The sequence below is a fragment of the Lissotriton vulgaris genome, chromosome 12 (assembly GCF_964263255.1).
Source record: "Lissotriton vulgaris chromosome 12, aLisVul1.2, whole genome shotgun sequence".
NCBI lineage: Eukaryota > Metazoa > Chordata > Amphibia > Caudata > Salamandridae > Lissotriton > Lissotriton vulgaris.
Window position 1 is genome coordinate 631,411,794 of NC_141700.1, and position 17,120 is coordinate 631,428,913.

At 46.3% G+C, this 17,120-nt stretch overlaps 1 protein-coding gene across 1 annotated transcript in view; it reads left to right on the forward strand.

The window, feature by feature from the left end:
• The window catches only part of FANCA (FA complementation group A), an 850,506-nt gene that overhangs the window by 783,484 nt on the left and 49,902 nt on the right, over nt 1-17,120 (forward strand). The window contains exons 38-41 of the mRNA XM_086945786.1: nt 1,208-1,270; nt 9,429-9,534; nt 9,644-9,719; nt 9,965-10,088. Coding sequence (XP_086801912.1) covers nt 1,208-1,270; nt 9,429-9,534; nt 9,644-9,719; nt 9,965-10,088 — 369 coding nt within the window. The remainder of the gene's footprint in view (nt 1-1,207; nt 1,271-9,428; nt 9,535-9,643; nt 9,720-9,964; nt 10,089-17,120) is intronic.

Genomic DNA, 17,120 nt, shown 5'->3' on the forward strand with positions numbered 1-17,120 from the left:
TCTTGACATCTGAAGTGGGCTCGGGAATGGCGGGTTGTCAGCCCCGACATGCCAGTTATCCAATGGGTGTGCTGGGGAACTGTACATGGTCATGGGTAGATTCTCCAGTGGGGCATGTGTCTCCATTCGGGGATCCCCAGTTGTGGAGCACCTTCCCAAATTGAGGTACCGTCCTGTGTGTGGTGCTAGATGTGAGCAGAGAGGAGGGCTGGTGTGGCCGCTGTTGTTGCTGGGGCAGAATTCTAGAAGTGCTCGAGGCAGGACCTCCTTGTATTGCCTTGGGCACTGCTGTGAGAACCTCTCATGAGGGTGAGGGTTCAGTTCATCAAGTGGTTTCAACGGGTTGATTTGCTGGGGCATCCCGCTCAGGTTTTATCGGTGACCGTGTTAAAGAGGCCCACCCCCTCTTACCACTAAGTTGCAGAAGAGGTGACTCCTCCGGGTCTTGATTCATGCCCCGCTGTCGCCTGTTAGCTCCCCGGTGCTCGGTCAGCTCCCGAGCCAGTCACGTTGCACGTCTGTTGTTCCAGGCCCCCTCAGTGAGTCATAGCCACCACTGGGCCCCCTGATCTTCTCCCCGGGGCTCTAACCCCTCCAAAACAGGGCAGGAAGGGGGTCTCTGAATGGCATTCCTTCTGTAGTTCCTTCACTGATGGGTTAGCAGGGATTCATCTGGGTCGGTGGGTCTCCTTCTGTAGTTCCTTCACTGATGAGTTAGCGGGGATTCATTTGGGTCGGTGGGCACTGCTACATAGTCTCTGTCTGCCTCCTCGCAGTCCACCATGCGCCCGGATCTTAGGCCTTGCAGTTCATGAAATAATCACACGCCTTACCACCATAAGCGTAAAAGGCCATTTTATTTGGACAGGGTTGCGAAAACAGTTAGTCAACCTTGAAACAACATTAACATAACGTCAAACATCTCTGTTAGGTCATCCCCTTCTTTGGGGCCTTTTTGGGGCAAAGGGGCTTAGTCTAGCATGGCGTTGCAGGTATTTGCAGGGCACAGGCATAGGAGCTTCACCAAGATGCTCCTTCCAAGCCGCCATCTTGGCCACTCCCCTCCCTGGTTTGTATTTTTAATCTAATGTCAAGGAGACTGATATTACCAATTGCTGCAGACATGCTACCTTAAACAACCCATGTATACCATTGTCCGGAGAGCTGGTGATGTTGTTGATTGGTATCCTATCTGCTTTTTTTGTAGCTCCTGGTGCCTCTGTTGTTCTTTTCTACAATGGATATCATCTCTTCAAGATTAACATCAAAGGTAAGTTCACAATAGCACAATTTAATTATAGTTTCATAAAATAGCCAAATAACTGGAAGCAGATAAATGATTACCTTAAGGTGCATGGATACATGTGAGATTCAACTGTACTGTGTGCAAAAAACATTCAGAAAATATGTTAACTAAATGTCTTTAATAGATTACCACAATGTTGACACATTGTATTTCCAAAGATTTTCTAACTATACACTTCACTTTTGGCAATTATAAGTAATTTGAAATCATACCTTTACTTCTACCGGGCATTATTCAGTAAATAGCCTAGGGCCAGATGTAGGTCGCCAAATACCGGTCAGTAACGGCCGATTTCGGCCGTTACCGACCGTTATTTGGAGATTGATATGTAGGGGCTTTAAATTTTACCGATTCTGTAAATTTACCAATTTGGTAAATTTACCGATCCGGTAAAATACCGAATCGGTAAATTTACAGAATCAGTAAATCTAGATGTAGGTGGCACTGAAAACAGTGCCACAGGCCCTTAAGAATTCGTTATTTACCACAAAATAATATTTTGTGGTAAATAACGAATTCCAGTGTACATGCACATCTGTGCATGTACACCTGTGCCATGTGGCACACAGACATGCCCTAAGGGCATGTATGTGTGTCACATGGCACACAAGCCAGAATCAGGGGTGCAATAGGGTGTCAAAGGGACACCCAGTCCCCCTAGACAATTCGGTAATTTTACCTAATCGGTATTTACCGATTCGGTAATTGACATTGATTGACATTGATTCCTATACATTGATTCCTATGGGCCTCAAGGCCCACCCATAGGAATCAATGGCAATTACCGAATCGGTAAATACCGATTCGGTAAAAATTACCGAATTATTACCTACATCTCATTTACCGAATCTAGAATACTGAATCGGTAAAATTCCGTATTCTAGAGTCGGTGAATGAGATTTACCTACATCGGGCCCCTAGTCCCTTGATAGGACCCTGGAAACATTGTTTATGTTTTCACAACACTGGGACTTGTGTACCATGGTGTCACTGGTGTTTTGTAGTGTCTTCTGATCCTAACGCCATATTAATACATAAATGACACCTAATGCTTGAGTCTTCTAAGTCCATGTGATGGCCCACTGGTGTATGGAGTACTAAACCCTCTGCACACCTGTATCCAAAGGTCAAGCAATGCTTAAATTAATTTAAATTATTTTTTTGTTGAGAATAAGGTGAAGCCACAAGTTGATTACAGTGAACTCTGTGGTATTTGTATATCATACAGGTCTCTTAGCAAACTATGCGCTGGAATGTATATGCATTCCTCTGGGTATAAATAAAGAAAGGAACTCCCTTACCAGGACCAAAGAAAGAACCAGAGCTGATGCTGAAAAGATATGAAAACTTTTTGAGGTCCGGGACGCACATGTCTGTGTGAACGTGGGCAAGGTGAGGGCCGAGTGGTGGGTTCTGTATACTTTCTGCAAATCTGGCACCGCCTAATGCATTGTAGTCTGAAACACTCGAGGTGAGCATTGGTATTGCTATTTATTTGTAATCGTTGCCACCCATCTGGATGATAGTATTCCATCACAGCCTATTCAGAGGTCCAGTAATGATCTACATATAAGATAAATGAACCATCAAATGGTTTTCTCTGCTTCACCATGCTTGTTCCACAGCATGAATTTGGGTATATGACACCACCAGCAGCCTTCAAACCCTCCTAGTTCGACCTTTCAGGCCCACCAGAGGCCAGTGGGCAGCAGGATTCACTATCACCTCTCCCAATGGCAAAACATCACATCGGACAGTTGGGTTTTACAGATAGTCCAAAGGGGCTACTCCCTCCCCTTTAAGACTAACCTTCCTTCCATGCCACCAGCACTCCATTGCATGTCGGAGGATCACTTCACCCTTCTCCACAAGGAAGTTGCAGCTCTCTTGGCCAAGGGAACTATTGAAAGGTTCCCTGTGACAGAAGTAGGTTGTGGTTGTTACTCCCACTACTTTCTGGTACCCAAGAAAGACAAAGGCCTGCGTTCTATCTCAAACCTCAGGGGCCTCAACAGCTTCCTCCGGAAGGAGAAGGAAGCAGCAACACCTGGCAGGTTCCCTGAACACCAGGACAACAAACTCAGCCGCCGGTGCATGATAGATCACGAATGGCGTCTTCACTCGGAGGTGGTGCAAGGTCTCTTTCAGCAGAAGGGAGAGCCTTGGTTAGATCTGTTGGCCCCCGAAGAGAACGCACAATGTCAGTAGTTCTGCGCATTGAAATTTCCAAGGTGGCGCTCGTGCAGTTGCGGTCTACTATATGACCGGGCCCAAGTCATTCTTGGGGCTCCGGACTGGGCACAAAGAGTCTGATATCCCGAGCTCTTGAACATGGCCATCGATCCACCGATCAGACTCCCCCTTCGGGAGGATCTTCTGTAGCAGCAGCAGCAGAGAGCAGTCCTCCACCCAAACCTGTCCAGCCTCCACTTCCTTGCGTGGAGATTGAGCGGTGACAGTTATCAGCTTTCAACCTTCCTCCCGAAGTCTGTAACTTTATCTTGGTAGCCAGGCATGCCTCCACCAAAACGGTATACGCCTGTAGATGAAGCAAATTTGTGGCATGGTGCACAGCAAAGTCTGTGGATCCCCTTTCTGCCCCTCTTTCAGAGGTTCTTCTCTTCATTCTTTCTTTGGCCCGCAGGGTTCTGCTCTAGGCACTCTAAAAGGCAATCTTTCTGCCATTTCGGCCTTTCTTCGCCTTCCTGATCGACCTTCTCTTTTTCCCCTATTGTAAATCGTTTCCTTGAGAGCATTACTCACGTTTCCTCCTATTCCTTTCGTAATGCCCCAGTGGGACTTGAATCTTGTTCTGACCTACCTTATGTGCTCTCCTTTCGAGCCGCTACATAACTGTCCTCTCAGACTTTCGACATTCAAGACTGCCTTTTTGGTTGCCATCACCTCTGCTCGTAGGGTGAGTGAGCTTCAGGCTCTTTCTTCCAAACCTCCTTTCCTGGCTGTTCATCCAGACAAGGTTGTCCTTCGAACTCGACCTTCTTTTCTTCCCAAAGTGGTTACCTCTTTCCATATAGGACAGACCATCACTTTGCCCACCTTCTTTCTGCCCCCACATCCTTCTGTCTGGATCCAAAACGTGTGCTTTCATTCTATCTGGATCGAACAAAATAATTCCTGGTGGATGATCAGCTCTTTGTTGGCTATGTGGGCGCCAAGAGAGGTCAGGCCGTGCAAAAGCAGACCAATTCTTGATGGGTCGTTCCTTGCATCAAAATGTGTTATTCCTTAGCGAAAAAGGAACCTCCACTGGGGCTGCGTGTCCATTCCACCAGGGCGATGGCAGCCACTTATGCTTTGGGTTGTGGAGTCCCCTTCATGATATCTGCCAGGCAGCCACGTGGGCTTCATTGCACACGTTCACCAAACATTACTGCCAAGACAGCCAAGTCTGGAGAGACTTCTTCTTTGGCTATTCAGTTCTCCAGGACTTTCTGGTGTCGATAGGAGGTCTATCGACACCATAAGAATGCAATTTTCTAAATAGCTTATTTAGATTTGGCAAAAAGTTAGTGATCCAACCAAATAAGCCTCTTTGGTGTTCTTTCAAAAATTTACTTTGTGACATTCAAAATTGTAAATATTGATTTTTGTATGTATGGTATGTGTGAGAGTGTGAGATTTGAATGTGAATGTTGATCAACCACGTATGAATTGAATGTTATCTTCCCACTAATGTGTACTTTTGTGAAAATGTCATTTTTATGAAGATTGTATTTTGTATTGTTCATCCTTGATATTTGTTTTGAACTTTTGGTGAACTTTAACCAACGAATTATTCTGAAAACTTCCATGAAAAATAAAAGTGATTTATTCTGACAATTTGTCCAAACTCGCACTTAGTTTAACTCTTTGCACGTAGAAACTCAAGTCTTTCTTCAAATAGAAGTCGCAGTACTGGCTTTTGTGTTGTTGTTTAGTGCTAAAGAGGCTTGGCCTTACTGTGGGAAGCCCACACCCAGTGTTGTTTTCTCGCTATTTACAAGGGGGCACATGTAGAGGCCAGGAGGTCTGCATGCAGCCCCCGGGCTGTACTTTTGAGTTTCACAGTTCTAAGGTGTCTCTTCCCCAAGATGCATTCTGTCCAGACTGGAGCTCATAACTCCTGTATGCCTTCTTGCCTCTGCCTCTAATGCCCCAAATACAAAAGAAGATTGAGAACAACAGGCCCAAGTCAATCTATTGACATCAGATAGGGCCAGGAGAGTGTGGTACTGGGAGCGCCTGGACATGAGCTTCTGTCCCCTAATCAAGCTGTAGCTTCGGGGGTATCTTCTGTTACAACAGCAGGTTAGTGTACTGCACCCAGGCTGCACACTTTGCATCTACATGCTTGGCGATTGAGTGGTGGCAGTTGACCTCCTGCAACTTTCCCCCTAAAGTTGTTTTTTGTCATTCCGGCAGCAAGGCGTCCTTCCACAAAATCAGTGTATGCCAGTCGTTGCAACACATTTTTGGACTGGTGTGGCACTCTACAAATTGACTCACTGCAAGCGAAGTTATCAGAGGTTTTGTTGTTTGTTCATCCATAGCCCATTAAGGATTTGCTTTGGGCACTGTTTAAGGCACTTTATTGGTTCTTTCTGCTTTTTTCCACTATTGCGGGATCAGCTCTCTTTATTTAAATCACCTGTTATGAGATTTTTGAAAGGTTTGCAACATTTATTTCTGCCAACAAAGCCTCTTATGCTGCGACGCTGGATCTTGAACGTAGTCCTCACTTTTTAATCTGCACCCCTTTTGAGCCGCTGCACAGTTGTCCTTTGAAACTTATGATGTTGAAGACAATCTTTCTCATTGCCATAACACCAGGAGGCTTATGGGCTCATTCCACCAGACTCAAAGCTGCTAACACTGCTTTGGCATATGATGTGCCTGTCCTTGATATTTGTCAGGCAGCTATGTGAATATCAGTACTTACATTCATGAAGCACTTCTGTCTCGACAGTCAGATCCGATGGGAGGTGAATTTTGCCCTCAGATCTACAGGACCTTTTGGTTTGATCCATTTCACTGACCCACAACATTGGGAGGTATGGCTATTGTATCTACGCACAATGTGAGGAGTCTGCAGTTAGAACTATCTATCAGAAGAACAAGTTACTTACCTTTGGTATCAATTTTTTCAGGTGGATATTCTAACTGCAGATTTCTCACCCATGTTCCTACCTTCCTGTTCTGTAGACTGAAATCTCTTTCATCTAAAAAGGTCCCAAGTTAGAGAACTGCATACTGGTCATGATCATCAGCTTTTAGACTCTGCATCTGAGGGCACAAACAGCCTAAGAGAAAAAGTGACATCAGCAGTCATGGGTGACTCTTATATGTGGCTCCAGTCCTCCCTTCCTTAGGGTTACCACGTTGGAATGGAGCTGCAAGATGCCACAGGCTGGTGCGCAGGAGTACTGCTTTAAAGTTACTGGATCATTTGGGCATCTTGGGAATATTCACAAGGTAAAGTATCTGCAAAGTTCATTACCAAAGGTATGTAACTTGTTCTTTGCATGTTGGAGTTCCCACAGAAACTCTAGACAATGCATTACGTCTGGAGTGGAACACAGGACTGCTGTTCACCTTCCTGACGCATCCTGCCCTGCCCTGCCCTGCCCTGCCCTGCCCAAGTTATAAATAAGATCAGGGAAGACCAACTCTGAATCATCCTGGTGGCTCTGGAATCGGCCAGAAGAGTATGGGACCCAGAGCTTCTCTGCATCTGTGTTTGTACCCAATTTAGGTTGCCACTCTGGGAGGATCTTTTGCCACGCAAGCAGGGCAGTGTTATGCACCAGAACCTGCACAATCCACACCTCCATGTGTGGTGGTTGATCAGCAGCAGTTGGCTGTGTTCAATCTATCAGCTGAGGTTGCGGATATCATTGTTTCTGCTCTGTGTTCATCTACAAAGTCACTAGTACAAGTTTGGGGCCTGGTTTGGAGTCCATAAAACAGACCGTTTGCAAGCCAAACTGTTGGCTGTTATATTGCTTGTTTTGTCTTTAGCCCAGCACAGCCTTGCAGTGGGTAATACTAAAGGATATTTGCCAGCCCTTTTGGCCTGTTTACAGTTGCCGGACCAAGCGTCCCTGTTTTAAAGGTTTTTGGCACACATATTCTGTTCCAAACTGTCTGTGATGTCACAGTGGGACCGTAACTTTGTCTTGATGTTGCTCATATGTACTCCCATCAAGCTGGTGCACAGCTGCTCGTTGTGTCTTCTGACCTAAGGACTTTATTTTTGATAGCAGTCACTTCAGGTCATCGCATGAGTGAACTCCAGGTCCTATCTGTGCAACCACCCTACACCACCTTTTTTCCAGACTAATTGGTGCTGACGACTCAGGCAGCCTTCTTGCTGGAAGCCGTGGCTTCTTTCTAAGTTGAGCAATCCATCACACTCCTAGCATTTTTTGCCCTTCTTCACCGCTCGAAAGAGGAGACTCCATCGGTTGGACCCCAAAAGACTTTTAGGCATTTCCATTAACTGTACCGAGGACCAGCGGGGGATGATCACCTTTTTGTGAGGTTCTTTGAGGCAATGTAAAAAAGGCTGTGCTAAAAAAAACTCTGGAAGTTCTGAGGGTTCATTCCACTAGGGCTAATGTTGCTTGATACCACTACATTGGCACATCTAGTGCTTGTCCTGGATATCTGCCAGACTGCAACATTGACTTTGGTGCAGATGTTCAAGAAACACTACTGCCCTAAACAACCAAATCCAGGGGAAGGGGTGGGGAGGTCAGGGCAAGGGGGCATTTCACCTACTCAGTCCAGCAAGGTTTTGTGGTCTGAGTGAAGTCTACTGACCCTCGACCTTGTGGGATACTGCCTTGGTATCTATCCTGAAGGTGAGGAATAAGTAGTTAGATGTATCCGTCAGAAGAACAAGTTACTTACATTTGTAATGCTCTCTATAGTGGATACACTATCTAATCACAGATTCCTCACCACCCCCTACTGTGGAGTGGCCTTTTTGCCATTTAAACTGGCCCCAGTACAGGAATCTGCACAATGTCTGAGACAATTTGTTCTATGCTCTGTGTCAGAGGGTGCGAAAGGAGAAAGACACCAGAAACTGACATCAGCATGCAGGACATTGTCTCCTCAGGAACTGTATGGAGTCACTGCAAAGCTGCACCTATTGTCACACAGGACCATTGCTGGAAGAACTCTCCTGATCCAGTCTGGAACTTGGGGATATTCTACAGGTGAGGAATAAATGTTTGAAGTATCCATCAGAAAGAGCATTACCATACGTAGGTCAACTTGTTCTAGTCATGTTGTTTAAGGAGAGTATTGGTTATCGAAACTTAAGATTTTTGTGTTGTCAAAAAGCAGGACTATTATGCATGATAAAGTCATTTGGAAATAGTGGCTTCTAGTATCTTTGCCATACGTGGCTTTGTCTAAACTGAAACATATTTAATGTTTTTCTAGCTCCAGCCTGGAGGCAGCTTCAGCTGTGTTGCCAATCTCTTGTACCCAAAAAATACATACATATATGGATTGAGGAACTATGGCTCAGTCCTCTTCATCTATTGGGCTGTTTTATTTTGCTTCCGTCTACCCCAGCATATAGCACGGAGCATTCAGTCAGCCTTCACTCAGACAATGGCTTTCTTGCACAGTGGCAGTATTGCGCTTAATTGTAAGTGCAGATTTGCCTAAAAAGAAGTTCCACTTCTTTGCTAGGGCTGGTTGGCCAATACATTTCTTTGCAAATCTTTTTTCTTTCCATTCTTTTTCCTTTGTTATTTTTTTGTCATCCTTGTGTGCAATAATTGAAAGATAGTAGTTCCTTTTCTTCACACTATTAAAAATCAAGTTTTTCTGCGGACACCTGTACTGTTTTATTGAAAAGTATATATTTTTTTTCATTTAAAATCTTTTTCGTTAAGATTAAATATCAACATGAATTCTTTTTTTCCCCTTATTTTTGTGGCATATGCTTGCAATAAAAAAAGAAAAGAATGTAACTATTACAATAGTTTGCCACCCTGGTAAGTTAGATTAGCAAATATTTGGATTATTCTACCCTTGCTGTCACACCACCAACATGTTTTATTATCTTTCTCTTCTCTTTTCTGCCACACCTTGGAATTGTAAGGAAGGAACCGAATTCCAGAAGTGCTTAAACCTGGGTCAGGAGATACTTGGTTGTTTAGAGGAGAGGGGTATACGCTGGTTGCATCTCTTCCATTCATCAGACAAAGGTAGGTTCATATCTTGGTAGCCCCCTTGACCATGCAGCGACACCCATTCTTTCTTAGCTTTTGCAGCAGGTCATTAGTCATTACTTGCCTTTGTTTTTCCCCACTACAGAGCAGGGACCACACCACATCTTACTCAGAACAGCCTCTGAACACCATCTCAGGATGCTGCCTGTCGCGTTCTACAGGTAACCATCCTCTTCTCATTGTCTGGATGTTGGCCCATCCCAATCCACTGGTGTTATTGCTGTGTTTTTACTTGTGCGTGTTGCGAGTTACCTGGAAGTTATGTGAACGGGTGAAGATTTATTTTTTAGAGGGCGCTGTGCTTTATTTGCTCGTGCTATGTTAGTTTAAGGGTTTTAAATACATTGCGTCTCTTGTCCACTCACACAATGCACTCAAATTGTTTACTGCTACTCTTTCATTACAGCCTGGTGCCATTCCTTGAGCAGGGACGCCTGATTCAAGAGGAAAACTTCCTAGACATTGCTGTGCAGATGTATGCTGGGCTGGTCCACCTTTTCATAGATGGAGAGGATCCAGGCATAGAACAGGTGCAGACAGTTTCTTGTCTCAATTACACAACTAGAAATTTGAAGCACATAAAAGCTTTCTGGCAAGAGTTTTAGGCAAGATACAAATTCAAATGCAAAGAACACTATGTTCTCCAAAGAATGTTTCTCATTATGGAATACCAGTTTCTTGATTCAGTTTATTAAATCTCGAACCTAATTTGTTACGCAATAAACTAAGTAAACCTTCCCTGCTGATAAAAATGTCACCAACAAATACTCGGCTATCATGGTTAGTTTTGTTAGCTATTTTATGGTATGAAAAACAGCATTGTGTGATGGACAATCTCCAGTTTCATGAATGTCTTAATTGCATTCAACAAGACGATATCGGAAAGAGACAATTAGTTATAGATTCCTTACCTTAGAACTACCCGCAGGCATCAGACTGGGTCTGGAGAATGTTTTCTTAGCAGTACCCCTGCGCGTCAGTAGGTGGCATCGGTCGCATCCGTTGCCAGCATCGTGTTTGCCAGGATGACGTTGCGGTGCCTATTTAGATGCCGCCCCTGCGCGCTTACGTAATTTATTTCTTTATCCCCACCAGCCTAGCGCAGATCCGGAGACAGCTACCCCGTAAGTCACTTTTTGACTATACTTCTTTTGACTTTAGTCTACTTCTTTTTTGAGTCTTCGATCCTGATGCACGAGGGATGGTACATCATCGAATCAGCTTCAAGCCCTGCGAGACCTGTCACAAACTGGTGTCTGTGATGGACCCGCACCTCGTGTACCTCTAGTGCCTGGAGTGCAACCACGACCCGAAGTCGTACTCCGACTGCCAGGCCATAAATCCTAAGTCTTTGCAGAAGCGGCTCTAAAAGCTCTTGGAGGCCCAGCAGTCTGCTCCGCGTCGTTCCCATTCCCGCTCAAGAGGAAGGTATCGAGAGCGGTCACAGAGCCAACACACCTCGTTGCACTCCAAGTCGTCCAAGTCTTTGGGTAAGTCGAAGCACAAGAAGAAGGCAAAGAAGCACTGTTGCTCTTTGCCTTCTCCCTGTCCATCGGCTGACGCAACGCAGGACTCGGAGCGTCGTTGCTCAAAGGCTCTGTCTTCCGTGCCTCCTTCTGGGACAACTCCACGCCTTCCTCCCGTTCTGGTAGCATCCCCTGCCCAGCTTCGTGCATTTTACGAAGCTCTCCACTCCATATTTGGCAGCCCGACTCCGCCGGCGCGCCTATGGGCCCTGCAGAGCCAGTCGGGGGTTCTGCGCCTTCTGTGCCCGTAGCTCTGGCTCTGGTGCCAGAGAACCCCGAGGATCGAGGCCTGGACCCGGATCAACGCCGGTCGATCTTACTCGACCTGACACCCCTGGCTAAGCCCCCGGCTGATGCCATCCCCATATTCACCCCAGAGATGGACCCTGATTGACGTCGGCCGAAGTCTAATCCAATGCCAGAGGGTACTTTTGTTCCCCTGTTCACCCAGAAAGTGGTGATGAGGTTTGGGAGGGGTCTCTGACCCTTTAGCAGACCAGCTTGAAAAGCCGGACTGGAGAGAGGACCTGGGTGACGCCAGTGGTCTGGACACTTCTAAAGACCTTGGCATGCTTTCTTCCCCTACCGTGGCTACGGAGGAGGGAGAGTCTTATGCTGTGGTGGTGAGAAGGGCAGCTGAGGCCCTGGAGCTCCCTTCAGTAGTAGTCAGGACTAATCTCCTGACACAGGTGCTTCAACCTGCAGCAAACTCATCTGAGCCCCTTTTGTCGTTCAATGAAGACCTTACTGATGTCCTTCTGGGCACCTTGTCCAAGCTCAGCCCAGGGGCACCTGTGGAAAGGATGATCGGCCGCTGCCTCCGCCCAGCCCTGGGCGACCCAGTTTTCCTCATCCAACTCCCTTCCATAGGGAGCTTGGTAGTCCAAGCCTCTTCCTCTTAGGGCGCATTCTCTTCTGCTCCTTCAGATAGGAAATCCAAGAAGCTGGATCATCTTGGGGAGCACATGTTCTCTTCCTCCAATTTTGCATTGCGGTCCGTGAATACTGCATGCCTCTTGGGCCGATACTCCCATACTATCTAGGTACGGTTGTGCAGGTGCTGCCCCAGTGCACGGAGGAGGCCCGGGCCGTTCTCTCTCAGGCAGTGGCGGATGGGAGAGACACAGGGAAATTCACGATTTGATGTGGACTGGATACCACCGACTCACTAGGCAGAACAATTGTCACGTCGGTAGCCCTTCGGTGCTACACCTGGTTGAGGACGTCTGGCTTTTCGGAGGATGTCCAGGCAACCTGGTAGGACATGCCTTTTGATGGCTGTCGCCTTTTTGATGATAAGGCAGACTCGGCACTGGAACACTTTAAGGATTCTCGAGCTCCGGCCAGATCCTTGGGCCTCGCTGCGGCGACTCATCTACCTCAGTCTGCTTTTCGCCCCTTTCGTGCCTACGAACGGGCATTCAAACACGTCCAGCCCAAACCAGCCACCGGTTCACGCAAGCTACCCAGTCTGTTCTGGGGCCAGCGGACGGGCCATTCCAAACCTTCTTAGTCCAACCTTTCAGGGCCATCAAAAGCCAGTGGGCGGCAGGATTCGCCATCACCTCCCCCACTGGCAAACCATCACATCGGGCAAGTGGGTTTTGCAGATAGTCCGAAGGGGATACTCCCTCCCCTTCGAGACTGCCCCTCCCTCCATGCCACCATCTTCCGATCCCATGTCAGAGGATCATCTGGCACTTCTCCACCAGGATGTCTCAGCTCTCTTAGCCAAGGGAGCTATTGAGAGGGTTCCTATGCCAGAAGTAGGTTGTGGTTGCTATTCCCGCTACTTTCTGGTGCCGAAAAATGACAAAGACCTGCATCCTATTCTAGACCTCAGGGCCCTCAGCCCGCTTCCTCCGGAAGAAGTTCAAAATGCTAACCTTGGCTCAGGTCCTGTATGCCCTTGACCATGGAGACTGGATGGTGGTGCTGGACTTGCAGGACGCCTATTTTCACATCCCTGCCAGCCCAAAGACACTACCTGCGGTTCACGGTAGCCACAAGCATTTTCAATTCACTGTTCTCCCCTTCGGCCTTACCAGTGCCCCTCGGTTGTTCATGAAAGGAATGGTGGTGGTCCAAGCTCATCTGCGCAGATTAAGGATTCCAGTCTTCCCCTATCTCGAAAACCGGCAGTTGAAGGCAAGCTCGTCCGAGGCTTTTGTCCCTCACCTCCAGACTACTGTGGACCACCTGCACTTGCTGGGGTTCATTATCAACATGCCAAAGTCACACCTGACTACCTCTCAGACTCTCCCTTTCATCTGACCTGTTCTGGACACAGTTCAGTTTCGGGCCTATCCTCCTGAGCAGCGAGTCCAGGATATTCGGGCTATGATACCGATGTTTCAGCCTCTATCCCAGATTTTGGTGAGAATTACCCTGAGGCTGCTGGGCCTTATGGCTTTCTGCATCATGCTGGTGGATCATGCCAGATGGCATATGCGGGCTCTGCAATGGTACCTGAAGTTCCAGTGGGCGCAGCATCAGGGCAATCTTTTCGACTACGTCCAGATCTCGGAGGGGACTGCGCAACAACTGCAGTGGTGGCTAACGAACCAAACTTCGGTCTCCCTTCCCCAAGCAGACCTCACAGTGGTGACAGATGCGTCATTCCTGGGATGGGACGGCCATCTGGGAGAGCCGGAGATCAGAGGCGACTGGTCTCTGACAGAGTCCGGGCTCCATATCAACCTGTTGGAGCTCTGGGCAATTCGTCTGGCACTGAAGGCATTCCTTCCATCTCTCAAAGGAAAAGTGGCACAGGTGTTCACAGACAACACCACTGCCATGTGTTACTGCAACAAATAGCTACAAGAACGGTGGACCCAATTTACGGATACACAAAAGTCGCACAGCCAAATTCTGGATTAAATCCAATGAATCAAGTTTGTTTGCATTCTTCATTTTTAAATTCTTTTCAGTTTTTCTCCTTATGTTTAAACCATTTTCTTGAGTTCAATTCATTTTATTCAATCTGTCGTTTCCACATTCTAAAAAGTACTCAGAGGCATGGGGTGAATTCCGTGTCACGATTTATTACAATGGTCCAATGCATTTCGGGAGGAAACCTCCCTTCGTCAGGGACATCTACAATTGTAAACAGATACATCATTTTAAACAATGTATGCCAAGATAACTTTTCATCATCATATTTACGATCTAAACATTACTAAGAATCTCTATTCAAAACGTGTAATTAATTAACATTTGTTGCACTTACATGGTAGAACGTATTAGGCTAACATATTAGGTTCACTTTTTTAACAATGAGTATTCTGGTTCCCCTTACAAACTTATACTCAATACTTTATGAGAGATCCCACATTACACTGTATTCTCATTAATCTCAAAATGCGGACACATATTCAAGACCTCCGCTTACCGTGATAGAAAATGAATCATGTTATTAAAAAGGGGGGCATCCCCGTTCAACCATCTCGGCGCAAACCAGTCATCATTCCTTTTTGTTTAGTCTGGCGTACCATCGCCACCATCTTCCTTGTTCTAATGGGCTGGTTACAAAAAAGTCTCTCGCTCTGCATTAAATGTGTTCCCGCCCTCCTTAATGATCAACAGGTGATATTATATGCAAACCTTAACCTCTTTGGTCCCTACGATATAAGGATTCCTCGATCTCCCAGAGTGCATTATACTCGTGTACTTCCAGATTCTTTCATAATGACGTGTTTTCCACGACCGTTACATTTAAACCCAACAACCTGTGATTAACAGCTGATATACTCGCACATAATTCCTTTAATTATCTGGCACAATTGCTTCAAAATCAAACTTCAAACACCACTGTGATACCTACAAAATTTAACTAAATAGATCATATTTTAACGTGGCACGTTGTCATTCCCATGCTTAAAGTGACCTTGTTGTTTGCTGAATGTCTTCTAAATACTTACTACCATTATAAACAAAATTTCTACAATGATTTACTCCGTGGGTGCTATCTCAGGAGAGACGAAAAAGTTCATGTTTATGATTTGTTGGGTACGAGATGCACACCTTTTTTACTACATTTATGTTTATCCCTTTGTTTTGTCATTTTCAACATTAACGGCGTGCGGTACTTTTTCCGCGCTCGTCTCATTGCGCTACTAACAATATCTACAAGAACGGTGGACCCAATTTACGGATACACAAAAGTCACACAGCCAAATTCTGGATTAAATCCAATGAATCAAGTTCGTTTACATTCTTCATTTTTAAATTCTTTTCAGTTTTTCTCCTTATGTTTAAACCATTTTCTTGAGTTCAATTCATTTTATTCAATCTGTCGTTTCCACATTCTAAAAAGTACTCAGAGGCATGGGGTGAATTCCGTGTCACGATTTATTACAATGGTCCAATGCATTTCGGGAGGAAACCTCCCTTCGTCAGGGACATCTACAATTGTAAACAGATACATCATTTTAAACAATGTATGCCAAGATAACTTTTCATCATCATATTTACGATCTAAACATTACTAAGAATCTCTATTCAAAACATGTAATTAATTAACATTTGTTGCACTGCAACAAATAGGGCAGGTGGGGTCGTGGACCCCATATCAAGAGGTTCAACACCTGGCAGGTTCTCTGAATGCCAGGGCGGACAAACTCAGCCGTTGGTGCCTGGTGGATCACAAATGGCATCTTCACTCGGAGGTGGTGCAAGGTCTCTTTCAGCTGTGGGGAGAGCCCTGGTTAGATCTGTTCTCCACTGAAGACAGCGTGCAATGTCAGCAATTCTGCACGTTGGAATTTTCAGGGCGGCACTCTCTCGGCAACGCTTTTTGTTTGGGAACTGGGGCCTCCTGTACGCCTTTCCGCCTGTACCACTTCTGTCCGGAGTGCTGAAGAAGATCAAGCACGACCGGGCCCAAGTCATTCTTGTGGCTGCCGACTGGGCACGAAGAGTCTGGTACCCCAGAGCTCCTGAGCGTGGCCATCGATCCTGCACTCAGACCGCCTCTTCGGGAGTATCTTTTGTTGCAGCAGCAGAGGAGGGTTCTTCACCCGAACCTGTCCAACCTCAACCTCCTTGCGTGGAGATTGAGCGATGACAGTTGACAGCTTTTGACCTTTCTCCTGAAGTCTGTAACGTCATCTTGGTAGCCAGGCGTCCCTCCACTAAGACGGTATATGCCGGTCAATGGAACAAGTTCGTGGCATGCTGCTCAGCAAAGGCTGTGGATCCCCTTTCTGCACCTCTTTCAGAGGTCCTGTTGTATACACTTTCTTTGGCCCAGAGGGCTGTGCCCTGAGCACTCTTAAAGGCTATCTTACGGCCATCTCTGCTTTCCTCCAGCTACCAGATCAGCCATCTTTGTTCAAGTCCCCTTTTGTAGATAGATTTCTCAAGGGCCTTTCTCATCTCTTTCCTACTTTTTCCTTCGTAATGCCCCAGTGGAACTTGAACCTGGTCTTAACCTATCTTAGGTGCGCTCCCTACGAGCCTCTTCACAACTGTCCTCTCAGGCTCCTCACTCTGAAGACAGCCTTCCTTGTTGCCATCACCTCTGCTCGCAGAGTGAGTGAGCTCCAAGCTCTTCCTTCTAAGCCCCCTTTCTTCTCTGTGCATCCAGACAAAGTGGTGCTTAGGATAAAGCCTTAGTTCCTTCTCAAAGTGGTTACACCTTTTCACATTGGAGAAACCATTACTTTGCCCACCTTTTTCCCATCGCCGCACCCTTCCAAACGTGCGCTGTCTTTCTACCTTGACCACACACAAGATTTCCATGTGGACGATTAACTCTTCATTGGCTATGTGGGTGCCAAAAAAAGTCAGGCCGTCCAAAAGCGGACCATCTCTAAATGGGTTGTCCTTTGTATTAAAATATGCTATGCTTTGAAACCTCCAGTGGAGAAAATTCTACCAGAGCTACGGTGACCACCACTGCTGTTGCTCGCTGAGTTCCACTCCTTAACATCTGTCAGGCGGCCACGTGGACATCTTTGCACACGTTCACCAGACATTACTGCCAAGTCCAGAGGGACGGCTATTTGTCCTCCAGAACTTTCTGGTGTGAACTTA